We start from the raw sequence: 14,721 nt of genomic DNA, 5'->3' as shown, positions 1-14,721 counted from the left end.
CAGTGCAGCAGGCTTCGCTTCCCCTTGAATAAAAGGCTAAATCACCAGCAGTATAGACAAACTATTTAAAGGAATATAAGCCAATCACATTGGAGAACTGTACCATCAGTCATCTTTATTATATAATATATATACAGAAAAAGTAACTCTAAGGATAACCTTGTACAGATAAAAATAAATTCCGAGTTGTATATGAATAAGTGGGATATATATATTATTAATGAAGGGGGGTAGATACACACGTGTAGCATACAGGGGGGTGAAATATAGGTAAACTATACCCTGAATAATATAGGTCTCCATGAAAATATATTGTATAAAACAGCACATATGCAAAACACTGCTTGATCTAAACACAGCATTTTAATAAAAATCTACTTTTCTAGTAGAATATGCCAGTTAATCCTGAATAGAAAACTGTCATTTTAATATTAAGGGACACCCCTTGGCATTGTACAATTCACAGGGCAGACAAACACACCAAGGGCGCACATACACATGCTAGGTCACATGAGCCAATGAATGGTTCTGAAAGTTCTTCCTTTTACTCCCACACTTCTTCCTGTTACAGTTAGAGCTGCATCACTTCCTGTCAGGTGACCTCTGAAGCAACACACAGACCATCACAAAATGGTGGCTCAAGGTAAATGATGTAATAAAGCAAGATTTACTGGTATATATATATATATATATATATATATATATATATATATATATATATATAATAGGCCACTTATTATTATTATATAAATTATATGGTAATCTGTTGGCCAGGTATTCATGCTGAAGGTATAGTTTTCCCATGTGGCTTGAAGTCACATGATTTTAAATGTCTGGATTCAGTTTAGCCAGGCACTTGGATCTGGCGGCATTTGAATCCTGCCAATAAAAAGATTATGTTTTGGACAAGTCCCTAACTGAATTTTGTATTCTGTGCATTCCTACTTAAAATACAGAATTAAAAGGAATCTGTTATAATTTTTATAGTATTATATTTATTTCTACATTACTTTATTTATTATACATTTATTTTTTTAATATTGGTGTGTAGGCGCCATCTCAGGTCACTGTGCCCGATTCTGAGCATTCAGAAAGATCCAGCACTACACAACAGAACTGCTTTCAGATAAGCCCAAGTCACGTAATAGCAAAACATTTCGACCACTAGCTGTGACATAGGGCATATTTAATAATGTGAATAATTTATGAATTTGTTTGATCTCTACAATGTTAAAATATTCTCGTATTTGGGAAGCAGGTTTCCTATTTTACGGGCCGCCATCTTGGATTGCACAAGGTTGGTTTTCTTTTTAAAGAAAAGCAGTTTTAGCTTGGTTTGTGCCATGGATTGCTTTCTCCCCGTTATTCTTTCCTTCATTTTCCCCATCGCTGGATCTGGGTGTGGAGCACAGAGCTCTACAGATGCACTGCCATTCAGCTCAAAGGCAAGTCATGTGCTCATAACTATAGATCCTTTACTGTGCAAACTAATTGAGGCGAATGGCAAATGGGGCAGTTTTTCCATAGTTTTTCAAAGATAACGTCAATGCTTGAAGCCACCCTAAATTATTGGGAAGCAGTATAGGTAGTTTTGCCTGTTTACCCACTCAGTGAACAAAGGAACTCTATGAATAAGGGCTTCAGTTAAGGGCAGCCAACTCTAGTTATATCTCACTACATGAGTGTAAAGAAATACAGTATGAGCTGGTAAGAGCAGTTTTGTGCTCCAACAAAGAGATTGTAGTTTGGGGTAGTTCCCCCAGTGACATCCACCAATCCGTAGGGACTGCAGTTCAGGGATAGACGATGATATTCCTTGGAGCAAACTGTGAATCCTGATGCACTTGGGGCAGACATCTGTGGTATGAGTAATATGCATTTTGTTATTGTGCCATGAATATTTGTTTACCATGGAAACAACAACTTCAATATTATTCTACTATTCTTGTAGAATGTTATCCTAGAACAGCTAGGATGAATGATCAAAGCATATCTTGAGAGTTATAGTTCAGAGGTTTACTGGTGAGGACATTTGGAAAAGGCACCCCAAATACTGTCTCTATAGTGCTACAAATCCCCAAAGCAAGCGTTGTGACAGTTGAGGTCCATTGGTCTCCATTGCTTGGGCTTTAACTAGTGCATAGCCCCATGGGAAGTAGTGACAGATGGAGAGGGGAGTTTTACTTGCCAGTCCCACCATGAGAAACCTGATCTAAAATGAACTTAAATCTGATTATTAGGCAACATTTCATGCACTATGTCACCATTTCTGTGGATTTCGTGGTGTGCGGAAAGATGGTTCTGTAGAAAGAATTCTTCCCCACGTTCTGCAGAAGTGAACATTTTCTCATCTTTGTGGATTTTATAATGTTTCTTAAGGCTTATTTGGTGCAAAAATGCTTTACCGCATTCAGTACATGTGAACGTTTCTCCCTGGTGTGGGTTCTTTGGTGTGAGACAAGGTAGCGTTTTTGAGGAAATCTCTTCCCACATTCTGTACAAGAGAAAGTTTTCTCTTCTGTGTGGATTTTCTGGTGTGTGACAAGAATGCATTTCTGAGAGAATTGTTTGCCACATTCTGTACAAATGTAAGGTTTCTCCCCTGTGTGGGTTCTCTCGTGTACAGAAAGGTAAGACTTTTGAGAAAATTCCTTTCCACAATATGTACAAGAGAAAAGTTTCTCCCCTGTGTGGATTCTCTGGTGTAAGACAAGATAAGCTTTCCGTGAGAATCCTTTCCCACATTCTGCACAAGAGGCATATTTCTCTCCTGTGTGGGTTCTCAGGTGTCTGCAAAGGTATCTTTTAGTAGAGAATCCCTTCCCACATTCTGTACAACAGAAAGGTTTCTCCCCTGTGTGGATTTTCTGGTGTGAGTCAAGGTAGCGTTTTTGAGGAAATTCCTTCCCACATTCTGTACAAAAGAAAGGTTTCTCTCCTGTGTGGAGTCTCTGGTGTAAGGCAAGGGAGCTTTTTTGACAGAATTGTTTACCACATTCTGTACAAATGTAAGGTTTCTCCCCTGTGTGGGTTCTCTCGTGTAAGGAAAGGTGAGACTTTTGAGAAAATTCCTTTCCACAATGTGTACAAGAGAAAAGTTTCTCCCCTGTGTGGATTCTCTGGTGTAAGACAAGATAAGCTTTCCGTGAGAATCCTTTCCCACATTCTGCACAAGAGGCATATTTCTCTCCTGTGTGGGTTCTCTGGTGTAGGCAAAGGTATCTTTTAGTAGAGAATCCCTTCCCACATTGTGTACAACAGAAAGGTTTCTCCCCTGTGTGGCTTTTCTGGTGCGAGTCAAGGGAGCTTTTTTGAGAAAATTCTTTCCCACATTGTGTACAAGAGAAAGGTTCGTCTCCAGTGTGGATTTTCTGGTGCGAGTCAAGGGAGCTTTTTTGAGAAAATTCTTTCCCACATTGTGTACAAGAGAACAGTTTCTCTTCTATATGGGTTTTCTGGTGTAAGTAAAGGGCGCTTTTCTGAGAAAATAGCTTTCCACATTCTGAACAAGAGAAAAATTTCTCTCCAGAGTGGATTCTCGTGTGTCTGTAAAGAGTGTTTTTTTGGGAAAATCCCTTTCCACATTCTGTACAAGAGTAAGGTTTCTCTCCTGTGTGGATTCGCTGGTGTCTGCAAAGTTGGCTCTTGTGAGAGAATTCTCTCCCACATTCTGTACAATTGTAAGGTTTCTCCCCTGTGTGGGTTCTATGGTGCCTGAGAAGGGTGCATTTATCAGAGAATTCTTTCCCACATTCTGAACAAGAGAAAGGTTTCTCTCCTGTGTGGGTCCTATAGTGTCGCAGAAGGTTGCTTTTTTGTGGGAATTCTTTGCCACATTCTCTGCAAACAAAGGCTTTCTTTTCTCTTTGGAATTTCTGCTGTGACAGATTTTCAGACTCTGTGAAGGTGTTTTTCCCTTTATAGACTTTCTTGCCAGAGGCAAAACTATGTTCTCCAGGGTCTGTGTGTGAATTCTTTGATGAATCTGTGTTCACTGTCTGGTGGATCAGCTGATGAGAAGACAGAAGTATATTAGTACTAAAGTTCTGCCCCCGCTGAATGTATTGATATCGTTTCACTCACCATCTGGTTGTCTGGGTGTGATGGCCCGTTGGCTTCACTCTGTGTATAGGAGAGACCATTGCCTGCTAGATTGTGAATTTCCTCTTCTTCTTCTGTGTCTGTTGAGCAGTTACCTAAAAAATAGAAAATAGATCAATGCAACCAGGCCGAGATTATAGTTATTTTCATAAATAAAATGGAAGACCAGGGCCAGTTTATTAAACACAAGTTGCCCTTGCACAAGTGTTCTACCTGGTTGTGAGCACCAGAAACAACGATTGCTGCTACTAACACATACATTCTTCCCCACTGTCATGAAATGGAAAGCTGGGCTTTAGAAAAAAAATGTAACTTAATCATGTCCTGAACCTTACAAGGAACAGGTTTACCATCTGGATGAACTGGGCAGGTTTTGATGATGATCAGCAGAGTCTTATTAAAGCAAAGGTTACAACAGCCTTTCTGTAAAGGTTCCCCTGGGCTTCAGCTTAGCTGAACCAACTTGAGCTGCACAGGTTCCTGCTCATCAAAGGGAGGATAAACTGGTGGAAGAGCTTTGAGTGTGACAAAGAAGCTTGAAAAACAAGTCTATCAGAATTGCTGTCTCTTAAACAAAAGTCAATTTAAATTGCCGAAAAAGGTTCTTCAAGAGTCAGCCCCCCAACTATAGCCAGTTCTCTTTCCAGTATTCAGAAAGACTAAAGCAATACCTATTTCTGAGGGTAGGTTCATTCTAACAAGTATCCACTTCCATAATTCTGCAGGATAGACCTCAATTGGGAGGCTGTTGAGGGTCATCATAAAGAAAAGCAGTGGCTTATATTAAACACTGTCACTCAGAAGAGGACTGTTCATTTCTAACAAGAGTGAGCCCAAGACTAACATTCTCCAAGAGGAATGTCTTCTCCTCAGCATTAGTTCAAGGTTTTAAGAACAATTGCAATCTGCAACCATTCACGTTAGCAAAAAAACTGTTTGTGGTCCCCTACAAAATGTTGAGGCAGGAGAACCGGAGGTTCAGGAAGTACAGTAGAAAAGGCTGGTGGGGCTGCATCTGAATTGGATGTTGGATGTACAGGCTGATGAGTATGAGGAAAGTCTTGAAGTCTGGACTGAATGGTTCTGTAGTCTCCTTGAAGTTCCTGAACAGGTCATGTGAGAACAATGGTCTGTTGAGATAAAGTCTCTAAATCAGACCTCCCCAGTAGAAAGTTCTTGAAACTCAACTGCTGGAATGGGACTTCCTTACAGCTCCCCATACAGTATACCCTCAGCAACGAGAACAGAGAACTAACTGGTGAAGGAGTGATATGAATCCACAAGAGGAAAACCAGGAGTAAGCATAAACAGGTTGGAAAAGGACCCACAGTAGGTGTATTAAGAGAGTTTAAATGTGGCTCTGGTGAACTGTGGATTGCTACTCAGCTGTTAAGATCCAGACATGATTTTATATGTCTGGCACTGGAAATTACCCTAACCCTGCCACTCAGCAGCCCACTATACATTCTTGGGCTGATGTAGCTCTTTCAACCATTAACATACGAGTTGATCCAGGAACTAGTCCGATGCCATTTTAGAGTCAGGAAGGAATTTTTCCCCCTCTGAGGCAAATTGGATATGCTCCAGATGGAGCAGGTTATATATGGAATTAATTTTTAACTTGATGGATGTGTGTCTTTTTTTCCAACCTAACTTACTATGTTACAAGAAATCCACTTCTTGACAGGAACAATAGCAAACCAGTCACATATATATCTAACCCCCTACACGGGTAGTGGCCTTGAATTTATTGGACATTAAATCATGGCTTCACTTTACCAGATATATATTTGGTTTCACTGTCCTGAGCAGTCCTCATTGCATCTGATTTTAGGCCAGCCAGATATCAAAAGGAATACAAATTTAGGTGGAAGAGGAAATTTCAAAACCTTTCTGCAACCCAAGACAAGTGCATGCATTGCCTTCTCTAGATGCTTTTTGAGGCATCTGTAAATGTTATCCCTAAACTGGTTATGACATTGGTTTGCCTAGACCAGTTGGGGCTACATGTCCTCTAAATCTTATATCAGCATCAGAAGGCTGTACTAAATCTGCATGTAATCCATGAAAAATATGGGTTCATGAATATTGGTGTCTTTGTTCATCCTCACATTCTTTGACTTATCTGAATGATTATTTTTATGGGAGGTTGCCAATAAAATTAATTTCAGCCCATCCTCCAACATCAACTTTCTGAACTTTTATAAGTGCATCAGCCAAATTTGTAGGTCTAGACATGTTCTTTTGGAATGTAGGTATGGTTGGGGGTCAGAAAGTTTAACATTTTCTTTACTACATGAAAAAACGGTTACAGTAATGTATAAATTGGTCCTAGGTTTTCTACTGATCTAGTAACCCATAGCAACCAACGAACTGTGTTAGCTGTGTAGAAAAAAACATCTGATTGGTTGCTAGATGTGAGCAAATCCAGTAAATATCTACTGTAATAAGTCAATTCAGAATGACTTGTAGGAAGATGTTCCTGGAGTTAAGTACCCTGGAATATTGCTTCAATCGGCATAATCTGTTTAGCAGAAGTAGCATGGGGTCAGAGAGCTCCTGAAGGCAGTGCTGGAATATATATATATATATATATATATATATAAAAATAATCTTGGGTTATACAGAATATGATGGGGTTGTTACGATACACAATACACAGGCAATGTGCTGTGTTTGCAGTAGCTGAATTGGCAGCAAGAAAAGTCATATGCACAATTTTCATTTTGGGGTCCCCACAAGTCACATACGTAAAAAACTGGGCATTAGTAGGAAATACCAAAAAGGAAACAGCAAAATGGCTTTGCTTTAAAGTGGATGAACCAATGGGTGTGGCTTATGTGGCTAATCTATTGGCAGTAAACTTTGTTAGTAGCTTTCCTTCTCCTTTAAAAGCATTGTATGTGGCAGACAATAGATGTCACACCAATGTGAACTTGAAGTCTTCAAGCACGAGTCCTGATCAGAGGAGCTGGCTCTTCTGTGCTGCAACATACCTGGGTGTACTCATTGCTTTTCTCCCATAAACAAGTCAGAGCTCTCCTCACTGCACTGCATACACCACGTTACTCTTCTTATGCTTTACTTTTGTTTGTTTTTTGGGTAAAATAGTTGCTGGGTTTAAAGTAGACCAGGATGAGGTGTTTATTATTTTTAATAAACTCCAGAAAGATCTTGTACAAGTCTTTTTTAAATGAAAAAGCCGGTTGGATGACTTGCAAAACATCTTAAAGACAAAAAATACAGCAAATATTTCCCTAATACTGTATATAAAACTGAATCCACCGCACATTCTCAATCTTTTGCTCCCCACCTGCTGGAGGAGGTTGTGTGCTGAAGGGTCTGGACAGAGGTAGGTCCAGCAAGTATAGAAAGTCTTATTCCTGGAAGTTGAGATATTTATGCTGCTTTACACCCCCAACTGAAGAGATCATGTCAAATGTTATCATTGTCCGTTTAATAAAAGTGAGCTGTGTGTAACCAGATGGTCTGTGTCCTACAGAAACGTTACTCACCCTCTAAGGAATCAGAATCCATTTCTATCTTTATTGTGATCAGAGAATCTTCAGTGTCTGACTCTTTACTCTTCACTTTTACCCACGTTGGTTCCATCTCGGAAGAACCTGTCGGCAAGGAACACAAACTTACAATATGAAGTTGGCTATGAGGCCCACACATGTGATTGACACAAGTTATATGAGTGGTGGCTATCTTTTTGTTCATTCTGCTCTTTTGGTGTAACTTGATGTGCACTTGGGTTTAACTCAAAACCTGTTCTAGTCAGGTTGGACCATGACAGTAGAACTGGAGGACATGGTGCAACTGGTGTGTGTGTGTGTGTGTGTGTGTGTGTGTGTGTGTGTGTGTGTGTATATATATATATATATATACATCCCCTCTATAGGCTCACACTTTGATGTGACCCCTCTATCACATTAAAGTGGAACAAGTTAAAGGAGAAGGAAAGCCCCAGGGTGCAAAACCCCTCCCCCCTCCCTCCTGGCCTACCTGTCCCCCTGGGCAAATGCCCCTAACTTGTTACTCACCCCTCTGCGCAGGTCCTGTCCACGGAGTTCACAGTCGCCATCTTCTCCTACACGCGTCTTCTCCCTGCTCTGACCGGCGTCTTCTGGCGCATGCGCAGTAGGAACAGGTACCGGTACAGCTCTACTGCGCATGCGCCGAATGTCGCGAAGTGAAATCGGAAAACTTTGTGACATTCGGCGCATGCGCAGTAGAGCTGTACCGGTACCTGTTCCTACTGCGCATGCGCCAGAAGACGCCGGTCAGAGCAGGAAGAAGACGCGCGTGGGAGAAGATGGCGACTGCGAACTCCGTGGACAGGACCTGCACAGAGGGGTGAGTAAAAAGTTAGGGGCATTTGCCCAGGGGGACAGGTAGGCCAGGAGGGAGGGGGGGAGGGGTTTTGCACCCTGGGGCTTTCCTTCTCCTTTAAGGGAGAGATTGCTGTAAAGAGGAGTTGGCAAAGGTTTCTTATGAGTAACATGGTATCCTTTCAATCTGAGCAATCTGTTTATATAAAAAATAGATCCATATTTATTCCTGGAAGTTCATACATTTATGCAGCTTTTCTACACAAGTCAAACTGAATGAGCTCATGTCTAAAAAGAGGAGGGTCTGATTTTCATTTAGCTCTTCTTGTCCCTCCAGTGCAGTTGTTGTGTGTAAACAGTTGATGTGTCCTACACAAACGTTACTCACCCTCTAAAGGATCAGAATCCATTTCTCTCTTTATTGTGTCCAGAGGATCCTCAGTGTCCGGCTCTTCATTCTCCCATTTCCCCTCTAACCTCCTTGTTTCCATCTCTGGAGAACCTGACAGCAAGGAACACAAACCCACACCATGAAGTTGGCTATGAGGTCCACACATGTGATATATATGCCAATATTTTTGTTCATTTTGACATAACTAGATGAGCACATGGGTTCCACTCCAGACCTGTTACCATGGACATGTGGCTACTAGAGAGGTACATCTTTGGCTTCAGTGGTTCATTAAAATAAGAAATACTATAGGAAAATGAGGAAATCAGTCCCTTTTATAGGCCAATAGGAGCCCATAGTCCTTTTTGTTACCCTGATGGCAGCCCTACATATGGACACCAGTGCTGGATGCCCCTCTTTGCTTCTGCACACCCAATAATAGAGCCAGAGCCCATATGATGATCTACTTGCCACCCCTGCATGTTGCCATGCTACTAGCCAGACTGAGCTTAACCACTAACACTTATCAGTCCCACTCATTTACAGACCTGTTTAAGACTATTTGGAGCAGATACAAGCAGTGAGCAAGAACAATGATGAAAAGTCATGTGACAAAGTATGTTTTACATGTAGAAAGTTCCCTATTTCAGTATGTTGAAACTTTATATTATTACATTACATTTTCATGTAACTACAGAGGAAGCCGACCCCATGACTGTGGCCGTTTCAGCCGGTAACAACATAGACAAGACAATGGCAGGTTTTTTTCAGCAAACAGTTGTCTCCAACAGTGAGACTGGCAGTGAGGGCTTTATGGGCTACTGAGTAGACAACTCAGGCTACTCACACACAACTAGTCTGTAGCTCCTCACTTGGCTACATTCCTCCCCAGTTTGGCTTCCCATGGTTGAACTCCAACTCTCCAACCCTTGTCTGGTAAATTTTGCTTTTCCTTCCCAGGCCTTTGTTGTACCTTAAAGGCAAAGAGTGGGAGACCCATATACCAGCTCATCAATCTGGGGTATGTATCAGTCATGGGGGCAAATTCACTAAGCCGCGAAGCGCCGAACGCTAGCGTTAATTCGCTAGCGTTTGGCATTTTCGCTACTGCGCAAATTTACTAACGAACGCTGGCGTAGTTTTGCTAGTGTTACTTCGCAACCTTACGTCAGGCGAATTTTCGCTAGCGACGAAACTACGCAAATTCACTAACTTGCGCAGTGTACTGAACGCTACCTTTTACGCTAGACTTCCTTCGTCACCTCAGACCTGGAGAAGCGCAATAGAGTATATAGGGATTGTTTAAAAAAAAAGTCAATTTTTTTTCTAAGTCCCAAAAAAACGCTGGCGTGTTTTCTACATGATGGCTGAAAAAGATCGAAATTTTTTTGGGGCTCCCCTTCCTCCCCCCTACATTTCCTGACTCATGGCAACTTACCTAGACAGTGGGCACATGTGTAGGGCAAAATAACATTTTTATTTGCTGATTTGAAGGTTTTCTAGGCATTTGTAGTGCTGATACGTGTTCCTCCATTGAAATTTGAATTTCGCGCCGTATGCAAATTAGCCTTCGCTAGCGTAACTTTGCTTTATATAGCGAATCAACGCTAGCGCAACTCCGCAACCTTACGCTACCCCTGAGCGCAACTTCGGATTTTAGTGAATTTGCGGAGCCCTGGCGAAACTAATCGCCCCATGGTGTGAAGCAATTCTAAAAGTGCGTGGCCAGTTACCAATACTAGCTGTAATCCTTCCAGGTAATTCCGCAATAGACCATTTAGCAGACAAAGAATCTTTCTCTAGTACTCCCTCTCCTTAGACTCACACACATATTTATAAGTTCACACGGTGTTCGTGCAGCTTTTCTACAGGTCAAACTAAATGGGCTTATGTCAAAAAAAGAGAGGGGTCTGTTTTCCATTTCCAGTGACTTGTTATCCCTCTAATGAAGTTGAGCTCTGTGTAATCAGATGGTCTGTGTCCTACACAAACGTTACTCACCCTCTGAGCAATCTGTTTATATAAAAAATAGATCCATATTTATTCCTGGAAGTTCATACATTTATGCAGCTTTTCTACACAAGTCAAACTGAATGAGCTCATGTCTAAAAAGAGGAGGGTCTGATTTTCATTTAGCTCTTCTTGTCCCTCCAGTGCAGTTGAGTTGTTGTGTGTAAACAGTTGATGTGTCCTACACAAACGTTACTCACCCTCTAAAGGATCAGAATCCATTTCTCTCTTTATTGTGTCCAGAGGATCCTCAGTGTCCGGCTCTTCATTCTCCCATTTCCCCTCTAACCTCCTTGTTTCCATCTCTGGAGAACCTGACAGCAAGGAACACAAACCCACATCATGAAGTTGGCTCTGAGGTCCACACCCGTGATAGCCACCACTCATAAAACACTTGCCAATAGTTTTGTTCATTCTGCTCTTTTGGTGTAACTAGTTGAGCACATGGGTTCCACCCCAAACCTTTTATACTGAGCTTGGACCATGACAGTAGAAGTGGAGGACATGTTGCTACTAGTGTGGTACATCTTGGGCTTCATTACAACATAAGAAATACTCTCAGAACAGGGACACAATAGAATAAACATGCCACCATATATTTTTCTTGGTTCCAAGAAAAGTGTATATCAATGGGGGATGCTCACAATAAAGAAACCCTATTGCCTGTTGCAGTTCAGCTCAACTCTGACTGTATCTTCTTATTGGAGCTTCCTTATATGGCTTAATTAGAGGCCCCTGTTTTCCATTATATTGCTATAATCATAGAATGGACTCCTTCCTCATTCATGTATATGGACTGCTACTAGATACCTATACTGGAGCACACAGATCATTATTCATATTATACCCATAGGTTGGGAAAAGGATCAAAGAACTACAGAATGGCAGCAACATTGTTAGGAAAATGTGGACTTCAACATGGCCAGGGTTGCTTTAATTACCATTTTCCAAGCGTCTGTGCCAGTGATCCATAATGATCTTCAGTTCCCAAACTCTAACTGCCCTTTTCATAGGAAATTAGGGCCAATGACAAGTCCCTTTTGCTTCCCTGATGTCAGCCCTATATATGGACACAAGTGCTGGATGTCTCTCTCTTTGCTTCTGCGCACCCAATAACAGAGCTTACCAGAAACTTACCAGAAGCTGCTGCATTTCTCACCCTAGGCTTATACTCGAGTCAAATAAAGGAATGGCTGCGGCTCACCAAAAGTCTTTGTTGGTTTAATTCCACGGGTTATCCTGTGTTCGATATCCCAAATCAATGTATCAATAATGCAGACGGTTGTGGAACAAACCCAAGGCAGCAAGTTGACTGCAATACTCTTTATTGGGAGGTAGAGTTACACAACATGTTACACTTGACAAAGGGCTCCGCCCGAAACATGTTGTGTAACTCTACCTCCCATTAAAGAGTATTGCAGTCAACTTGCTGCCTTGGGTTTGTTCCACAACCAACTGCATTATTTATACTCGAGTCAATAAGCTTTCCCAGTTTTTGGAGGTAAAATGAGGTACCTCGGCTTATACTCGGGACGGCTTATACTCGAGTATATACAGTACATGGACTGGCTGGAGCTGGAAGGAGTCTAATTACAGAAATTAAAGCAATGAAACAGAGGCATAACTGCTTCCCCAGTGTTTCCTTCTCATCTCGTCACTAAAATGCTCAGTAATATGCAAAGCAGTATCTACAGCAGCCCTGCCCATGCCAATCCACCTGCTCAATTTGGTGTGTGACTCCAGCCACTCAGTAAGGTGAGAAGGATTTTCAACCTGACAGCCTCCGTATCTACAAGAAGCAACAAATGAAACTTGGCAAGAGTCGCAACAACACTGGCAGCAGTTACTTTCATTTGTGCTGAACTGCAACAATAAACTGTGCCGGTGCTTCTCATGGACATTAGATAATAGTGTGACACTCTCTGAGATCTCATTCCTCCTCACTCTCTGTCTCTCCAACTCCAACTGACTCACTAGGCTTTAAAAGGGGTTGTTCCCCTTTAAATTAACTGTTAGTATGATGCAACGAGGGATATTCTGAAAAAATTGTAATTGGTTTTCATTATTTGTGGGTTTTGAGTTATTCAGCTTTTTATTCAGCAGATCTCCAGTTTGCTATTTCGGCAATTTGGTTGCTATGGCTCAATTCACCCAAGCAACTATGCACTGCTTTGAACGAGAGACTGGAATATGATTAGGAGAGGCCTGAATAAAAGGATGAGGAATACAAAGTAACAAATGTGTAGGCTTACAGAGCATTTCTTCTTTATATGGGTCAGTGACCCCCATTTGAAAAATGGAAAAAGTCAAAAGAAGAAGGCAAATACTCAATATAAACTTTAAAAAAAAAAAAACTAATGAAGACCAATCGAAAAGTTGCTTAGAATTGGCCATTCTAGAACATACTAAAAATTAACTTAAAGGTCAACCACCCCTTTAAATTAGGCAACTGAATGTAATGAGTCTGAGCTGGTCAGTCTCACAAAGGCCAATGGAGCAAACTATTCACACAGCTGCATGGTATTTTGGCATCCCCCAGGCTCTACATACATATCCCTATATATATCAGCGAGTGTGTGTATAATATATATTATATATATATATATATATATATATATATATATATATATATATATATATATATATATATATATATATATATATACACACACACACACACCCGGGTTGAATTTTATGGACTTTTTCAATCTAAATAAACTGTGTAACAATGTAAGTTGAGCAACAGCATAACCTGCCGGAGGTGCAACAACCCCTTATTCTTTAACCCTAAATTCACTCTGACTCTAATGTTTCCCGCATCTTGTTTGACAGAAAGTTCCTGGAGTATCAGCTATAATCGCTAGTCTGCCTGTTTTGCAGCTGGATGTGCTGGAGCTCAGTGCTCAGTACCAGGCAGGTTGGCAGCTTTCATTAAGACAAATAGATGAAATTGATCAGCACATTTTAATTAAAAGGGGTTGTTCACCTTTAAATTAACCGTTAGTAGGATGTAGAGAGGGATATTCTGAGACAATTTGCAAATGGTTTTCATTTTTTATTATTTGTGGTTTTTGACTTATTTAGCTTTTTATTCAGGCAGTTTCCAGTTTGTAATTTCAGTCATCTGGTTGCTATGGTCCAAATTCCCCTAGCAACCATGCGCTGATTTGAATAAGAGGCTGGAATATGAATAGGAGAGGCCTGAATAGAAGAATAAATAAAAAGTAACAATAACAATACATGTGTAGCCTTAAAGAGCATTTGTTATTTAGATGGGGGGAGAATCAGAAGAAGAGAAATAATTCATAAACTATAAAAAATAAATGAAGACCAATTGAAAAGTTGCTGAGAATTCGCCCTTCTGGTAATATACTAAACATGAAGCATTTAATGCTGGCATTTCATTCCTTCTCAGCTCCTGTCAATCCCAGACCAGGATAAAGACATTTGCCTTCCATTACAGTTCATATGACAGTCAGTCCCATACACTGCATGCAGCACATAGAGTCATAATAAGTATCACATGTACCGTCCAACCCTCGCTCTGAATAAGAAATACACCCCTCCCAGCTGATCTGGACTTTCTGTAACACTTCTGTTCCTGTATTTCTATTGTCTTACCTCGAGTTCCCCCAGTATCCCTTCACTTCCTGTTCCTGTATTTCTATGTTCTTACCTCGAGTTCCCCCAGTATCCTTCCCACGGAAACACTTCCTGTTCAGCGAGTTCCACACATTAACCGGCGCTGATACTACGCGGGCTGCCTATTTCCCTGTAATCCCGGCTACTTAACCCACACCAGTAAGTGCTGAGCTTCTCCCGCCAATGCTCCTCAGTCTCAGCTTCTGATTTAATCTCAGATATTCCATGTGTCTCTGTGGGAAC

At 41.1% G+C, this 14,721-nt stretch overlaps 1 protein-coding gene across 1 annotated transcript; it reads right to left on the bottom strand.

The window, feature by feature from the left end:
• On the bottom strand, positions 1–14,645 carry LOC121395188 (oocyte zinc finger protein XlCOF6-like). Its single transcript, XM_041568136.1, is given in 7 exon segments — positions 1–2,426; positions 2,429–4,010; positions 4,084–4,196; positions 7,617–7,724; positions 8,824–8,937; positions 11,037–11,150; positions 14,630–14,645. Coding segments are annotated over 6 exon segments (2,223 nt in total). The 5' UTR covers positions 11,140–11,150; positions 14,630–14,645; the 3' UTR covers positions 1–2,223.
• Between the last annotated feature and the right edge of the window lie 76 nt (positions 14,646–14,721).

The sequence above is a fragment of the Xenopus laevis genome, chromosome 6S (genome assembly GCF_017654675.1).
Source record: "Xenopus laevis strain J_2021 chromosome 6S, Xenopus_laevis_v10.1, whole genome shotgun sequence".
In the NCBI taxonomy this organism is placed as follows: Eukaryota; Metazoa; Chordata; class Amphibia; order Anura; family Pipidae; genus Xenopus; species Xenopus laevis.
Note: the sequence above shows the minus strand (reverse complement) of the source record. Positions and strands in the feature narration are given on the sequence as shown.